Source organism: Lampetra planeri, chromosome 21, assembly GCF_965212315.1.
Source record: "Lampetra planeri chromosome 21, kcLamPlan1.2.h2, whole genome shotgun sequence".
In the NCBI taxonomy this organism is placed as follows: domain Eukaryota; kingdom Metazoa; phylum Chordata; class Hyperoartia; order Petromyzontiformes; family Petromyzontidae; genus Lampetra; species Lampetra planeri.
Window position 1 is genome coordinate 6,530,653 of NC_136127.1, and position 17,850 is coordinate 6,548,502.

Genomic DNA, 17,850 nt, shown 5'->3' on the forward strand with positions numbered 1-17,850 from the left:
TGCTTTTCATTTATCACAACACTATCAGTCCGTTCTGAAAGAAGGCATGGATTTTATATACCATACCGCCCGTGGCTTTCATGGAATATGAAAGACCTTTTGATTCAATATAAACGGATTCAGTTATCCAAGCTCTCAACACAAATGCCTTAACATAAATGGTCAAAACAAATTGTAAAAAAAAAGATCTGCCCTGCATAAGTTAATAAAATAAAATCAAAACAGTATTCAGACAAGGATGTTTACAAATACTTTAGAATATATTTTCAAAATATTGGATTTGGGGGAAAAGGGCAACCATATAAATAAATAGATATATAAATAGATGTTCCCACAGCAAAACAATTGGCTTCTTGGTTGGTCCTGTGAAAAGGATTGTGTGGGGGTAAGGTACATCAAACAGACATGCAATAATGTTCAGAATTCTTTGTAAGTTTTCCCATGAATTTATTGACAGGACATTGAATGCTCCTCACAGCTGCATTAAGCCATACACTGAGAACCTGTAAACATACTGAAGCCATTCCAGCACAAAGGAACATCACCGTTCCTGCATGCCCGGGATGAAAGTCATGATACCACTGTCAGGCGGACATCCAACACACCTACCACCCACTTACGCATATGCAATAAACCACACAGCAGATAATTATTCAATGACAAAACAGTACATTGGTCCAATCACTTACGAACGCGCGCGCACACACACACATTCGCCTAGCAATCGCTCACATACATAAATGCACGTAATTATACTAAGCACGGCAGTCACAAAAGTAGCGTTAATATGTGCTCAGCACATTTGAGCATGTTCCTACATGGGACTATCGTCATCTGCAGTGCTGTTATCATTAACATCTACGTTACTGTTACACAGCACTGTGTGTGCAAATGTCTGCTTGTGCACTCACCAGGGTAGGGCATGTGGTCTTTTAAAATCAAGGCAATTGGGATATAAAGTACAGTATATTACAAATCTTCCCATTATGTATTTACTTGAAGCATGCGTTCAATAGTTTAGATATTACTGTTTACATGAAATACCATGTTCTATATACATAACTTATTACTAAATTAACTCCTTAAATAATTATCTATTTTAACCAAAGTCAATTATTCCCTTCACTATTTAATATTTGTACTATTCCTCTCCTGCTGTCTCTAGTCTCTAGTTGATACGTGTTTTTAAGACTCCGGATTAGCCACAATTATCATTTGGAAATAAAAGATGTGTTGGGCCAATCCTCAATAACAGCGACTCCTCCCAACCCTATCAGGTCGGCCACTTCGAAAAAATGTACGGTAGGCAACAAATGTCACCCGATGCCAATTTTAGATTTCTTCTGCAAATATATAACTTGGCAAGAGCGTCCATCTCAATGCTTCAAAAGGGGCGTAATGTATAACTTGGCCGCATCATCCATTAGTGGCACTGTCAGGATTGGTGAACAGATATTTGGCTGAAAGGGAGGTGATATTGTTCCAAGGGCAGTGCTGCCCTTCTTAAAGGGCAATACCTAATGATGAGTCAACATCACCTTGTTACAAGGCATGTAGTTCTCCCAGCTATGGCAGTTTTGTCCAAATCACCACGAATAAAGAACTAATGAAGACATTTGTAGACCCAGTGTTATGCCTACTATTTAACAGGAGGGCATGTACTTCAAAAAAGATTAACTTTGTACATTAACTAATACTGTAGCCTAATGCTTAACACACAATATAATCAAGCATGAAAATAATAATTTTATAGTAATAAGGACTTGAATTGGATGTCGAAAGTCACATCACTAGCCAATAGCATATATGTATGCAACAAACATAAAAACACGTTCTTTTACACTTAAAAGTGCAAGCTTTTTTATATTTCAATTTTAGCAGTGACTATGCTGTAATGTTAAAATAATTTTAAATACTACAATTTCTGCATATCAACTGTCATGGCTTGAGCAAAAGAATAATTCTCAGTAATGAGTCGATTGTGATTTCATTTTACATCAAAAACTTATATATATGGTATGAAGTGTCACGACCAGTCGTGCATTATAATGGAATATTCCTTAATTAACATAAAAGTGATTAAGCATATAACCTGATTTGTCTTAATCTGACAAGCACTGCTGAGTATAATTGACTAACTGAACAAAAAAGTACATTTGGCTTGAAATACGAACCGAAGGAATTTAAACAGACATTTAAGAGGGCTCAATTTGCATCAACACAACTGCAGTCATGTGAAAAGGTAACCTTTTGCGTGCAGAACCAAACCACTTTAGCATCGGCCCACAGAACGGCACACTCAACGATGCTGTACAAGGGTCCAGGCTGGGTATCGAACCGGCGAACCTTGGACTCAAGAGATAAGTACGGTACCTCTGAACCAACCCTGCTACCCCTTCTAACAGTGATGTGGGTAAACTATAAAAACGTTTAAAGGACAATGCACCGATTTGAAAACTACAGGTGTGGAGAGAGCTTTGTATAATAAGTTGAACTGAAATTTGTTCCACAAACACTCCCTTCATTTTAATATGAAGGGCCAGTGTACAAACAACACTTCACCCAATATGTAACAAGGCCCATAATGTCTAAAGTGCCAATAAACAACAAAGCACCACCTAAATGCCCCTTTATAGTTGCTCAGCAGAGCTCCTATAGCAGTAGCATTACCTTCAGATTTTCCATTACACTTTAGGAGCACTTCTGAATACATGATTGTGTCACAGTCAACCCTATTACCAGCCTGCTGAAGCATTTTTTCCCCATTCACTTCAATATGTTGCCAAGTCATTTTGTGATTTTTAAAAGTGCGTCCATCAAATTATGTCGTGTGAATGTGCATTGACGTGCAACTGCTTATATATGAGTGTGCGTGTACGCATCGACAGGTTTGGTTTCAGATTTGTGTAAGTGTGGCAATGCATGTCAGTAGATAAAATGTGATGACATCAAAGTGGGCCGTCATCGCAGTGCAGCAGTAAATAGCTCGTGGACTGTGGACTCAAAACGTTGCTGGTATACCCGTTGATAAAGCAGAGTGCTAGTGCTTGGGTGGTTAGAGAGTGGGCAGGCTCGAGTCGTATCGGCGGGGAAGACTACCACTTGTGGAGCCTGAGCTGTTGCTGAGTGTCTCAATGCTGCCCTCTCTCTGCAGCTCTGCAATAATAATCACATTGCAAATTACACAATTGCGCATACAACACGTGTATTTTTGCAAATACGATGGTAAAAGCATGCTCTGTCTTACACACAACATACTTTGTTTGGGGTGTGAAGCCGTGCCATATAAACTGTTGTTTTAGATATTCATGTTTTATATATCTAAAGCATATTTAGGCGCAGAATAACGTGTTCTCTTGGGGTATGGTTTTCTGTGGTGCCTGTCAAAAGTAATGCTATGATGTACTGATGTAATCTTGGTTCTTTCGGTAAAGTCACGTAGATAGAAAAACAAACAAATTAAACTTGATTTGAAGCTTTCGTGACTGCAGGAATCTATACTCTTTGGTTCTTTCGGTAAAGTCACGTAGGTAGAAAAAATATAATTAAATCACGACGTTTCGGCCGCAACACAAGCGGCCGCCTAAGGACGGCCGCTGACTTTAGCAAAAGAACCAAAGAGTATAAAAAAAATCTAAATTAAAAGCAAAAAAATCTAAATTAAAAGCAAAAAACCCCACGACGTTTCGATCGCAACACAAGCGGTCTTCTTCAGGTGGAAAGAAAAGAGGGCAAACCTCCAGATGTAGCTGCTTATTCGGGCTCCAGAGTGAGTGGGCGGGGGAAAGGGCTGCACAAGAGACAGGGGAAGAGAGAGGGGGTGGGGCAGAGATAGGGGGGGAGGAGAGAGGGGTAGAGATGGGAGGAGGGAGGGATTGCACCGTGGGTTTCCCCATCAGACAATGGGGGGGAGGAATGGTGATGCACCGACTGAGTGGAAAGGGAGGGGGGTGGAGAAAGAAGAACGGAATGAAAATATTTAACCTCACTACGCCCATCTACACTGCTGAAGAAGACATCGAAACGTCGTGGGGTTTTTTTGCTTTCAATTTAGATTTGTTTGTTTTTCTATCTACGTGACTTTACCGAAAGAACCAAGAATATGAATTCCTGCAGTCACGAAAGTTTTAAGTCTAAATGTACTGATGTATCGATTAATATTTAAAAAATATATACTGTATATTCCTTAAGCTTAAGTGATATGCGTCATAACATGATTTTTCAATTTGTATACCGTATATAGGAAAAACTCGTTCTTTCGGTATTTGATCATGCGTAATTGGGTCAAATTTGGCATGGCTGCGCCTTCGGCATACATACAGTATTAGTAATTCGCCATGAGCCGAAATCCCATACAGAATGGTCCAATTTCGGCACACACGAGGAGCGCCGCCGCATACCACGACCAAAACAATGACGTGGTCTATTGGCGGCGCATGCGGTGAGCGTTAGTGCAGACCTATTGCTTTGGACTTTACCTTGTTTATGCAAGCCAATCATCTCAAAAATATCGTTTACACCTACATCAAGACGTAATAGAATGAGACTAAAGTATAAATCCCTCAGCTTGTGAGACAAATCCAAAGTTTTGGATATAATTTCTGCAGGTGTGTCAATACGTATGGTGTGCGAAGAGTTTAACACGTAGACTTTCGCAAACAATATCATCCATTATAGGTTTTTTTTGGGTTAAATCACATAAACATAAGCATTGTTAAACCCGCCACCACCCGACACAGCTAATTAGTAAGGTTTGTCACATGAACAGAACATGCCAATTCGTTACTAGTATAGCACACCGGTGTGTTGGAGAGCAAATCCACAACATTGACAATACGATTACGACGTTTCACCAGTAATTACAACTACGATCATCAGGCAACAGCCAGATTTGTAGAGACATCCTCCTGTTTTGTTCCTTAAATAGAGGGATAGATGTGATGACGTCATTTGTGAGCCCTTCACGTGCGAACGGGAGAGGTTTAATGGATGCATATTTAAATTACAATGGATATCCATTGCCGGTTTGGTTATTCATATGCTATATGCTATTCAATGTACCTCCTGTCGTTTGCGTGCAATAAAATAGCAGGACCTGTTATGGTCTGCGTACAGGTAATCCCCATTGACGTATGGTAACCTGTATAGGCATACATTTAAACAATGTATTAATGTATTATTCGATGATTCACTTCCAAGCAGCACTCAGCCTGTAGCTATCCGAACGGTTACAATTATTTTTACTTCTCTCAATTTGGATATATTCTCAAATTAGTCTTGGCCAGTAGCAACTAATTTTGCACAGAACTTCAACATTATCAAAATCAATTGAGTGTCCTTGTTGGCACACGTATCCTGCCACTGTCGACAGTTGTAATTGGGAGTATTTAAAACAACTTTGGCGTAATTTTAGTCTCGTGCTGATCATTTGTCCTGTCTGCCTAAAATAGCATTTGCCACAAGTGCAATTAACTGGCACACAGCTTATGTTGATAGCTTGTGCATTCATAATGTGCATGCATAATGTACGTAAATTACCATATGAATAACCCGGCCAGAAAATGATATCCATTGTACGTCCAAGTGAAGGGCTCAAAAGTGATGTCATCACATCTATCCCTCTATTTAAGGAACGAAACAGGAGGATGTCTCCACAAATCTGGCAGTCACCGAATGATGCGAGTTGTAATTACTGGCAAAACGTCGTACTCGTATTGTAAATGTTGTGGATTTGCTCTACAACACACGGTGTTGCTGTACTAGTAACGAATTTGCATTTTCTGTTTACGTGACAAACTTTACTAATTGGCTGTGTCGGGTGGTGGCAGGTTTAACGACACATTTATATTTACGCAATCTAACCCGAAAAAAGTCTATTATGGTGTGTGAAGAGTTTGGAAAACCAATTTGGATTTTTTTTTTATTGGGACAAGAGGGACTGGGGAGTAGCATTGTACATAATTCGGAATATTGGATAATTTGGCAACGCCAGAGCCCCATGTGTCAAATTAACAAGGGTTTACTGTATTGCACATGACTCCTCCTGAAACTAGAACCATTCTAAAAAAAAAAAAATTTGGATCACATCGTGAATATGGATTGTGAAGATTCAGTAAATCACAAGCAGAGTGAATGTCCACAACTACATAAAAGGGGTCCATAAAATACCTATATAGTGCTAATATAAGTGGGTATGTATGTCTATTAAATCATAAAATGTTTATATTGCTTATAATTATGAAAGGTAAAAATAAAGGTGCAGCCCTGCAATAGCGAGCTCATTCTACTGCTTGCAGAAGGGCCTCCACTAGAGCCAGCATTGGGGGAGCCTCTCTAGAATATATTTAGTCTCCATTTCAGTTTTAGGCAGTTTTAGTTTGTTTTACAGTGATCAGGAGGCAGGGTGAGAAGTGGTAGTGGACTATGTGTACCTACCACGTGTGGTGTGCATGTTTCCCCCCGGTGACTCCATCATCGCATCGGCGATCCTCTCCCTCAATGCCTCATCCCCGGGGTCGCACACCCATGCACGGTGCTGTGCATCTGGCCAGCTGCCGCACACCTCCAGCTCAAACATGCCTGCTCATCACACCCAAACGTATAGCAAATGCAGTGCCAGTCAATACACACTAATTCGTGCATGCCACTTGGTGCCTTGGTTAAATCACTCACTTAATTTTGTTAGCGTGAATCAGTAAAAATCCATGTGCAGTCCGACAGGTGCACATGAGTGGAAACACACGACAGCGTACCTGATCCAGCCTCGATTTCCAAAGTGGAGGCCCGTGCTGGCATGCACACTGGATCAGACCGCACGGGCTGTAGTCTGCAGCACATCACATGCACCACATCATGTCACAGGCAAACAACAGAATTTAAACAAAGCTGTGACAGCTGCACAGATAATAAGCTAATGACGAAGATTAGAAGCTGTTTTCTCAGTGGACTGAATTGATTATATTGCAGCTATAATTTTGTCACAGGGATATCTGGTAAATTAGCCACTTTTTTTCAACAAGTTAGAGGATTATAAAATACCGCAAGTAGTATTGAATAAGTTAGAAAAAGCATGAGGAAGCATAAATATAACAGCAAGACATCTTTCAAAATGCCCCATCTTTGCAGTGTTTGGTAAACGATCAATACGCATGCAATAGAGGTTAATGGCAAGATTGGTGTTTGTGATCATTGCCATTGCGTCAAAAGATAATTATTTGCTTGGCGACGATAACCAACTATGGGCAAGAAGTTATGAAGGGCCGTTGAGGCAGTGATCTTTTTAAGTACCCAAGATCTATGCGAGTTTTGTGGAGGAGCTGTGTGCTCAGCGGCACTTACCTGAGGCTGCACACATCCAGCGTGTCCGAGTGGGGAGCGTGCGCGGCATGAGTAGCGTGCGCGCTCTCGGGCGCGGTGTGCGACAACAGTGCAGAGGAGTTAGAGGACACCAGCATGGTCTGCCCCGGGGGGAGTTGCAGGGTCTTAAAAGTGAACTGGGGACCCATCCACAGCCGCCTGTGGGGGCCCGAGTGGGTCACGATCTCCACCTGTTGCGGCACAGACACGAGCGTTTACAAACCCCGCACGGCCCCGTATTAACATAACATCACGTTCACCATACACCACGACACATCACCAGGTCAAATGTTAGAATGGAGAAAAAACCATCGTTCAGAATACTGACATTTGCCAAAAGCAGTGATGTTGATGCGTTGTTAAAAAAAAAATTCATCACAATTACTTTTGTGGTTAACGCACAGCACTACAAACTTGAGAGACTTTCATTTCATTACTCTTTGGTTCTTTTGGTAAAGTCACGTAGAAATAAAATAAATAAAATAATAGAATACGACGTTTCGATTGCAGCACAAGCAACCGTCATCAGGTAGAACTACACTTGAGAGAGACAAAACACAGACAAGGAGACACACAGACAGACACACAAGGAAAGGGAGAGACAACACAGCGACACACAGAGAGAAACACACAACATAGACACACAGAGACCCAATGCCTCTGTGTTGAGGCCTTAAATAGAAAGAGGGGGGGGGGCAGAGAAATTAGCATGTCAATGAAAGACCAAACAAGACTGGTACATTTTAGAGAGAGTTGTATGGAATCCTCCCTGAAGTGACCGAGGGAGAGAAAGAGCGAATAGACCTATGAGAGCCTGGTAAATTTTATAGAGAGAAATAGGCAGTTTGAGAAAACAAAATTTTGCTATTTTTTGGGAAATATTATGCAATGCAACACAGAGTCGGCTAACACACAGTTAACACATAGCCTGGTTGATTGCGATCTCCAATGATTGCTAAAATTAAAAGTTAAGTGTGAAACTTGACAGAGACACACAGAGAGATATGTTGAAATCCACCCCGAAGCGGCCGAGAGAGAAAATGAGCAGATGGACCAATGAGAGCCTGGTAAATTTTATAGAGAGAAATAGGCCGTTTGAGAAAACTCTGCCCCCCCTCTCTCTATTTAACGCCTCGACACAGGCATTGGGTCTCTGTGTGTCTGTGTTGTGTGTCTCTCTCTGTGTGTCTCTGTGTTGTCTCTCTCTGCTTGTGTCTGTCTGTGTGTCTCCGTGTCTGTGTTTTGTCTCTCTCTCAAATTTAGTTCTACCTGATGACGGTTGATTGTGTTGCAATCGAAACGTCGTATTCTATTATTTAATTTATTTTCTTTCTACGTGACTTTACCAAAAGAACCAAAGAGTAATTACTGCAGTCACGAAAGCTTAAAATCAAGTTTGAATTTGATTCTCAGACACTGACCAGTGTCTGAGAATCCGATATTACTGGACCAGTGTCGGAACCAGTCATGGGTCCTCCCCATTCCCCTCTACCAATATGCACGAAGCAGTGTGGTGAAGTGTCCTGACAAAGGGATATATATTATCATTATTAATATAATAGAAGTTCAAAATGTTTCAAATAACATAGATAATTTAGCACATGATCAACAGATGGTAAAATATCACAAAAAGCTCTTGTGTACAAAAATCACAATCAATGTAGAAGGCCCTTTTGCCAATAGTAGGCAGGATATGTGAAAGTTAATAACTGCTGAGAGGTGATAATTATGATGACATGACATGACATAGTGATGGCGGGTGGGGCTGATGCGGATAGCAGTGGTGCTGGTAATTTTGATGGTGGTGCTGCTGGTGTTTTAAGCAGTGGTACTGGTTGGGGTGGTTCTGGTTGTGGTGATATTGGGGAACCTGAGAGAGCCACTCATCATCTTCTTCATCATCAGGCTCCGATGTTAGGCTCTCACTGGATCCCCTGCCTGCACGTGCACACACTCCTGCAACAGACACAGCTCACATCCTAAGCATATCCAAAGCCATCGCCAAACGATGATCAAACTCCAAACATTTAAATATCCATCCAGTGTGTAGTAAACACTCTTTGTTTACATCAATTACACGAAAGCACTGCCATGATGGATGGGCAGTTAGTTTGTTACATCTCTCTCATTGTCACTATCATAGCAGCTCAAGTGATAACATTTGTAATACAGGCCTTTTTGTTGTCATTACTTCATTTCCAGCATATCCATGATTGCTGATAAAAGTTAACTTTCTGAGAAAAATGCAAAATATGCTGAGCAGTATATTCCCTAATTAAACATACACGAGACTGCCCGTAATTTAGTTGTTATACACCATTTAAGAAATGTTCATAATGCAATGCTTTTGTCAGTGTACATGTACACACATTACAAAACAGGTCAGTGCACTGGGGGCCAAGTAGCTCAGAGGTCAGGAAGTCAAGAGCACCGAGATGGCACCGCTGAGATACTGGGTTCACATCCAGGCAGCCGCCTGTGATTAATATGGGTTCCCAAATGTAGTGGTGAGCTAATGGTCTCAGCCTGGTCACCAACTACTGTACAAAATATAATCATATAAAATGTGTTTCTACACTTAATTGGGCTAAATTCCAGCTTCGAGAAGCTGGGAAAGTGCTGCCCCTCACTGTGTGGAAAAGATATCACTTGAACTGATCTCAAAGGTAGCTCTGTGACATCCGCTACTGTATGTATTTTCTCGGAAAAAGGGTTGCATTACACTGTGTGAAATCTGAATGGCGTCTTCCTTTCATGACATAATGCTAAAGGCACAATCAGAAAAAAAGATTGCGGGGAACAGCTTAAAAAAATACATGGGTGTTCAGTGCTGACCTGAAGGGAGTGTAAGTGCGTCCTGTACTGCATCGGCCGCCAGCATTAAGGGGTGAGTTGTGTGGAATGGGGGTCGCAGCTCGGCCCAATGGGTACTCCTGAAAAACACACCAACACACAAACAGCATGCACATACGCCTAAAGGGCTTGTCTTACCAGAATTCGTGCTTTGCCTGCATCGTAAACAAAAATACACTTACTCTTTCAAAATACATTTTACACCACTTCATACTACTTTAAAAAGGTGGTTTCTATAAACTAAGATGCCATGAAACAAATCATGAAGTAAAAAGGATAAAGGAGACTGCAGCGATATTAATATCAATTTTATATGTAGGCTTTCACAACCGATATTATTCATAATTGGAAACCGATTATGAATTTTTGTATCATCGGATGATAACTATCTGCTATTGGAAGAACTCCCATCAATGTAAAACTGTGCCATATGCCATGTTTCTGGTCTATGCCATAGCTGACATTATGCACGAATTAAACACTTTCTTCAGGCACTTTTGCATGCTGATTTTCATTATCTAGGCCAGCTTTCCAAAAGTGTTCCAACCTGCTCTTGCCGACTCTTTATTTAATAATTCAGATCCTTATCTGCCTCCAATATCTGTCCTAGGAATACATACTCTACTGTGTTTAAAATAATTGCGTCCCTCAGCAAATTACTTTGTTTAGTAAACTTGTTGTATATGACTTCTGTTCATATCGACAAATGCTGCATTATTTTGAAAAATTAGCGATAGGAAACGATTCCTACATCTAGGTATTTTTGTTATACATCGACTGTCATTGGCTAATATGGCAGGTTTATGCCTTTATTTTGCCAATCCAATTTTGAGAATATATGCTATGAAGTGTTGGTGAGAGCATATCTCATTTTATAACTCCTCATCTGTTTTATATTCTCCTGTTCTTTTGATACATTAATTTTATTTTTATTAATTTTGATGTTTTACCTACGTGACTTTACCGAAAAAACCTAAGAATATGAATCCATGCAGTCACGAAAGCTTCAAATCTAGAATTAGACAAGGTCTCAAATGGTGCATCAGTGAAACTCAATTCTGGACCAAATGATACAGGGATTAAATCACTTTCCCAAAAATCCATTATTTTTTAATATATAAATTAAATGTTATTGTGATGTACTAATTGTATGTTAACAAACATGACACGGCGCAAAGAGATGAGACACGCACACTGAACCATGAACCGAGCAAACAAAGTTTGATTCCTGACCGCAGCTCACATCAGTGGAAAGCAACATCAGAACTGGTCCGAGGCACCCATCCCCTTCACCAACTGACACTGACCACAGCGGTCAAGTATTATCCAACTCCCAAACTGACACATCATGTGAAGGTGTTCATCCAGTAGTGGATTCATAATCTAACCTATATAATTCATTTTTTGTCTGTCTGTCTGTCTGTCCGTCCGTCTGCGTACGCTCCTTACCGGGGGATGTAGCTCTCGGACCGTGGGGTTCGCCGAGATTAAATTTTGCAGGTGGGCACGCCCCCGGCCCTGCGGTAAACTTAGGCATTTCCGATTTTTCGTCTCTAAACTTTAAATCGGACCGATTATCGATTTAGTGCGATTTCGCGTTATTTATTTAGTACATTATTTATTTATTTAATATTGCCGACCGGCGCGGACCACGGCGGTTGCCCCTGGCAACGGGTAGCAACGCCTTCGCTGCGGGGTGGACGCCATTTTTAATTCCGGTTAAAAATATGCGCACGCATTAACACGCGACTCTGAGGTAAATTCATCAAAGTTTCACGTCCTCTTCACTCCCCCCCCACCCAATGTGTGCAATTACTATTATAGGGTCGGTAGATAATAAAATTATAGCGATTAGACAGTATTATTGTAGCGCGGGGGGGGGGGGGGTAACGGCCCCAGTACCCAGCCTCAGCCGGGTGGGCAATCTAGGCGAGGCCAGAGGCTCTGCACGGTACTAGGCCTCGACACGCAACTCTGTCAGGCGACGACTTTGTGGTATAAACTCGATATACCCAGCGTTGCCCGGGGGAAAAATACATTTAAAATCTTCTGAAAACTTTAAAACATAACATACCAATGAAAATACAACTGTGTAATTAAAATTCTAAACCCGACCGCGCCAAGAATCGATTCTCTGAATCGCGAAAAGGAATCGAATGTTGTAGATTCATTTAGAATCGCCCTGTTCCAGTTTAATATAAGTTTGTTATAGAGTCGATGTAAACTGCTACGAATGGGAAATATCCGGCGTTGACCGGGGCAAAAATATAATTAAAAACTCCTGTAAACTTTAAAACATAACATACCAATGAAAATAAAACTCTGTAATTAAATATGGAAACCTCCAACGCGCCAGGAATCGATTCTTTGAATCGCGCAAAGGAATAGTCAAAGGTTGTAGATTCCTTTAGAATCGCCCTATTCCTGCCACGTTGCTTAACATTTCCCACACACACATTCACACATTTAGCTTTTACATTTAACATACAAAACGTCAGCATGTACTGCTGTCATCATAGGTAAAAATATATACACCTTCACCACTCTCCCTCACCACTCTCCCTCACTCACCATCACCACTCACCCTCAACACTCACTATCACTCACTATCACTCACCACTCACTATCACTGACCACTCACCACTCACACTCACCCTCACCACTTACCCTCACAACTCACCCTCACCACTATTCCTCACTACTTACCCTCACCACTCTCCCTCACCAATCATCAATCACCCTCAAGCATACTTGGCGACACATAAGTAAGTTTTTAAAACGGGAATAGGGTGAGTGGTGGTGGTGAGGGTGAGTGTTGAGGGTGAGTGGTTAGGGTGAGTAGTGAGGATGAGTGGTGAGCGTGAGTGGTGAGCGTGACTGGTGAGGGTGAGTGGTGAGGAAGAGTGGTGAGGGAGAGTGGTGAGGGAGAGTGGTGAGGGAGAGTGGTGAGGGAGAGTGGTGAGGGAGAGTGGTGAGGGTGTGATTGGTGAGGATGAGTGGTGAGGGTGAGTAGTGAGGGTGAGTGGTTGTTGTGAGGGTGAGTGGTTGTTGTGAGGGTGAGTGGTGAGGGTGAGTGGTAAGAGTGAGTGGTGAGGGTGAGTGACGATTGTGAGGTGATTAGTGAGTGGTGAGGGTGAGTGGTGATTGTTGAGGGTGTGATTGGTGAGAATGAGTGGTGAGTGGTGAGGGTGAGTGGTGAGGGTGAATGGCGGTTGTGAGTGGTTATTAGTGAGGGGTGAGTGGTGAGGGTGAGCGTGAGTGGTGAGGGTGAGCAGTGAGGGTGAGCAGTGAGGGTGAGTGGTGATTGGTGATTGGTGAGGGTGTGATTGGTGAGGATGAGTGGTGAGTGGTCAGGGTGAGTGGTGAGGGGTGAGCGGTGAGGGTGAGTGTTGAGGGTGAGTGGTGAGTAGTGAGGGTGAGTGGTGAGCGTGACTGGTTAGTGGTGAGGGTGAGTGGTGAGGGAGAGTGGTGAGGGAGAGTGGTGAGGGAGAGTGGTGAGGGTGAATGGTGAGGGTGAGTGGTGAGGGTGAATGGTGAGGGTGAGTGGTGAGGGTGAGTAGTGAGTGGTGAGGGTGAGTAGTGAGGGTGAGTGGTGATTGGTGAGGGTGAGTGGTGAGGGTGAGTGGTGATTGGTGAGGATAAGTGGTGAGGGTGAGTAGTGAGGGTGAGTGGTTGTTGTGAGGGTGAGTGGTGAGGGTGAGTGGTAAGAGTGAGTGGTGAGGGTGAGTGGCGGTTGTGAGTGGTGATTAGTGAGGGGTGAGTGGTGAGGGTGAGCGTGAGTGATGAGGGTGAGTGGTGAGGGTGAGCAGTGAGGGTGAGTGGTGATTGGTGAGGGTGTGATTGGTGAGGATGAGTGGTGAGGGTGAGTGGTGAGCGGTGAGGGTGAGTGTTAAGGGTGAGTGGTGAGTAGTGATGGTGAGTGGTGAGCATGACTGGTGAGTGGTGAGGGAGAGTGGTGAGGGAGAGTGGTGAGGGTGAATGGTGAGGGTGAGTGGTGAGGGTGAGCGTGAGTGATGAGGGTGAGTGGTGAGGGTGAGCAGTGAGGGTGAGTGGTGATTGGTGAGGGTGTGATTGGTGAGGATGAGTGGTGAGTGGTGAGGGTGAGTGGTGAGCGGTGAGTGTTGAGGGTGAGTGGTGAGTAGTGATGGTGAGTGGTGAGCATGACTGGTGAGTGGTGAGGGAGAGTGGTGAGGGAGAGTGGTGAGGGTGAATGGTGAGGGTGAGTGGTGAGTGGTGAGGGTGAGTGGCAAGTGGTGAGGGTGAGTGGTGATTGGTGAGGGTGTGATTGGTGAGGATGAGTGGTGAGTAGTGAGGGTGAGTGGTGAGGGTGAGTGGTGAGGGTGAGTGTTGAGTGGTGAGGGTGAGTGGCGGTTATGAGTGGTGATTAGTGAGGGGTGATTAGTGAGGGGTGAGTGGTGAGGGTGAGCAGTGCGGGTGAGTGGTGATTGGTGAGGGTGTGATTGGTGAGGATGAGTGGTGAGTGGTCAGGGTGAGTGGTGAGCGGTGAGGGTGAGTGGTTGTTGTGAGGGTGAGTGGTGAGGGTGAGTGGTGAGGGTGAGTGGCGGTTGTGAGTGGTGATGGGTGAGTGGTGAGGGGTGAGTGGTAAGCGTGAGTGGTGAGGGTGAGTGCTGAGTGGTGAGGGTGAGTGGTGAGAGAGTGGTTAGTTTTGAGGGTGAGTGGTGAGGTTGAGTGGTGAGGGTTAGTGGAGAGTGGTGAGTGGTGATTGGTCAGTGGTGATTGGTGAGGATGAATGGTGAGTAGTGAGGGTGAGGTTGTGTGGTGAGGGTGAGTGGTGGTTGTGACGGTGAGTGGTGAGGGTGAGTGGTGAGGCTGAATGGTGAGGGTGAATGGTGAGAGTGAGTGGTGAGTGGTGAGGGAGAGTGGTGAGGGAGAGTGGTGAGGGTTAGTGGTGAGGGTTAGTGGTGAGGGTGAGTGGTGAGGGAGATTGGTGAGGGAGATTGGTGAGTTGTGAGGGTGAATGGTGAATAGTGAGTGGGAGTGGTGAGTGGTGAGGATGAGTGGTAAGGGTGAGTTGTGAGTGGTGAATGGTGAGGGTGAATGATGAGTACAGTCAATATGCACTGCTGTAATCATAGCAGGTACCACCACCACAGAATGTACTGCTGTCATCATAGCAGGTACCACCACAGTATGTACTGCTGTCGTCATAGCAGGTGCCACCACACTCGGTATGTACTGCTGTTATCATACCAGGTACCACCACCACAATATGTACTCCTCTCATCATAGCAGATACCACCACAGCAGTATGCACTGCTGTAATCATAGCAGGTTCCACCACAATATGTACTGCTGTCATCATAACAGGTACCAACACAGCAGTATGCACTGCTGTAGTGATAGCAGGCACGACCTCAGTCGGTATACACTGCTGTAGTGATAGTAGATACTGCTATTGAGTTGGTAGATACCGCTATAGTAAATACTAAAACAGTCAGTATATACCGCTACAGTCAGTCAATACTGCTATAGTCAGTATATACTACTATACAGTCAGTACATACTACCACGGTGAGTAGCTACTAGAGTCAGTAGATACTGTTATAGAGTGAGTAGATACTGCTATAGATTTTGTAGTTACTACTATAGTCAGTGGATACAACTATAGAGTCAGCAGATACTATACAGTTAGTCGTTACGAGTATATAGTCGGTAGATACTACTGTAGGCCCAGTAAATACTACTATGGTCAGTAGTTATTACAGTCACTAAATACTACTACACAGTCAGTAGCTACTACTGGCTCAGTAGATACTACGGTACAGTCAGTAGATACTACTACAGAGTCAATAGATACCACTTCCTCTGTTGTATGTAAGGTGTTGTTAGTATATATACCTACGAGGGGTAAAGATATTTTTTGAGGGGGGGGGGGGGGGAGACCACAATTTTCGGAAACCTTTTGACATCAACTATTTACTCCACACTTTCTACAACTTTTTGGACTTGTGAAAGCCTCTTATATATTTGTTGGTGGAGAAATGTACAAACAGCCCACCGGGCTTTGACAATACCTTAGTCTCTGTGTATATATATGTAAGGTTTTTAAGAAATATATTTTTCACCCGGGCAAAGCCGGGTACTTCCGCTAGTGGGCTATAAATCATGATTATTCGTAAATAAGGCAAGGGTTAAACAATGAAGGCAGTGAGGGCTTTATTTTTAGCAGCAACAAAGACTATTAAAGTGTAAACCGGTGGACTGTGGAGGAGAGGCGTGTACCTGGCGATGCCCCAATTGGCGTTGGGGGTGCAGGACAGCTCAAGCGGCGTGTCGTCACAGATGCGAGTGACGCCGACCGCCGGGTGCGGCTCCAGGGTGTGCTCCACGAGCGAGCCCACGGAGCACAGCACAAACAGCGAACCCGCCACTGCGTGCGCCTCTGTACCACAACACCATCCCACCGCATCGAAAGTCACGTCACGTCATGGTAAAGCACAACTGTACGTCGCCACGAGTCACAATGTGCCCTCGCACCGCATCAAGCATCATACCGCACCATCGCACCACACTAAGCATCACACTGCAACGGTCGCATCATCACACCAAACAATCACACCGCAGCAAAGTCACACCGGACCAATGCATTGTACTAGCGCACCACAGCAAGTGTCGCATAGCACTATTGTACAGCAACCATCAAATTAAATAATTGTACCACACATCAAACCGCACAATTCCACCACATCATGCCTCACTGACACAAGCGTACTCGCACAGCTTCGTGTCCAAGGTCACGGCCAGGCTGTTTCACATGAAGGAAAATGGTGGCATTCACGTTCTTCCAGGTTAGGTTGTGTATTGAGAATTTCTCTCAAGCATTCACCACGCACTACTGCGGGCATCAGTAGATACCCGCAGTCATACACGATGCTTGCAGCGATAGATAAATCAATTGTTTGGAAGTAATTAGTCTCATGTGGCCGCGGGCCATATGAAATCAAGTTGCCAGCTGTATCTAACATGCAGGCCATAGATTCTACAACCCTTGACTAAAGAATTGATGTAAAATTTTGGTAAAATGGATACATTTTTGACAAATGTGCAAATTATAGTTTTTTATGTGTTGATTGCAACAGATGCATTCAGCAAAATAATATCAGTTAATGTCCAAAGGACTACTGATGCATGACAAGGTAACAGTAATCACTGTGGGTCGATTATTGGAAGTTCGTGTGTGTATGTGCGGTTCTGTAGTGGTTAATTAACCACGAACCCAGCGACTGGAGTTCAATTCCCATTCACGGCTTCATAAGTGGCGAATACTTGAACTAGTCTCCCCGAGGTAAACTCATCCAGGACCAGGGAGACAAGGGAGGATGAGTGTGGTGCTTGCCACACCACCTCCTTATGCTCTGTGCTTGTGCTCACTAACACCACTCCATAGGTGCTCGCTAACGGCACACGCGGGAGGAACCCAGCGACCCGAGCTGGATTCCCATTCATAGCCAAATTGGTGATGAATATCTGAACCAGTGCTGGGCATCCCCTAGGTTGACTCAGCCTCAAATAAGTACTTGGTGTGATGTTTAAACATTGCCACGAGGGGACAAAGGCGGCCAGGCATGGTGCTGTCCACGCACCCCCTCGTGTGCCGTGGCAGCCATCGTAAGTGCTCGC

General features: G+C 43.7%; 1 protein-coding gene across 7 annotated transcripts in view; it reads right to left on the bottom strand.

Annotated features, from left to right (window-relative positions):
* Positions 1-426: 426 nt before the first annotated feature.
* The window catches only part of BCAS3 (BCAS3 microtubule associated cell migration factor), a 37,342-nt gene continuing 19,918 nt past the window's right edge, over positions 427-17,850 (bottom strand). For 6 of the 7 annotated variants that reach the window (XM_078603854.1, XM_078603853.1, XM_078603851.1 and 3 more), the window contains exons 18-24: positions 16,453-16,612; positions 10,192-10,289; positions 9,227-9,312; positions 7,339-7,547; positions 6,753-6,826; positions 6,436-6,579; positions 427-3,156 (exon numbers count right to left, since the gene is read on the bottom strand). In XM_078603854.1, coding sequence (XP_078459980.1) covers positions 3,056-3,156; positions 6,436-6,579; positions 6,753-6,826; positions 7,339-7,547; positions 9,227-9,312; positions 10,192-10,289; positions 16,453-16,612 — 872 coding nt within the window. In that variant the 3' untranslated portion in view covers positions 427-3,055. Of the gene's footprint in view, positions 3,157-3,737; positions 3,931-6,435; positions 6,580-6,752; positions 6,827-7,338; positions 7,548-9,226; positions 9,313-10,191; positions 10,290-16,452; positions 16,613-17,850 lie in introns of all 7 variants that reach the window. The other variant, XR_013586536.1, reaches the window with a different exon arrangement.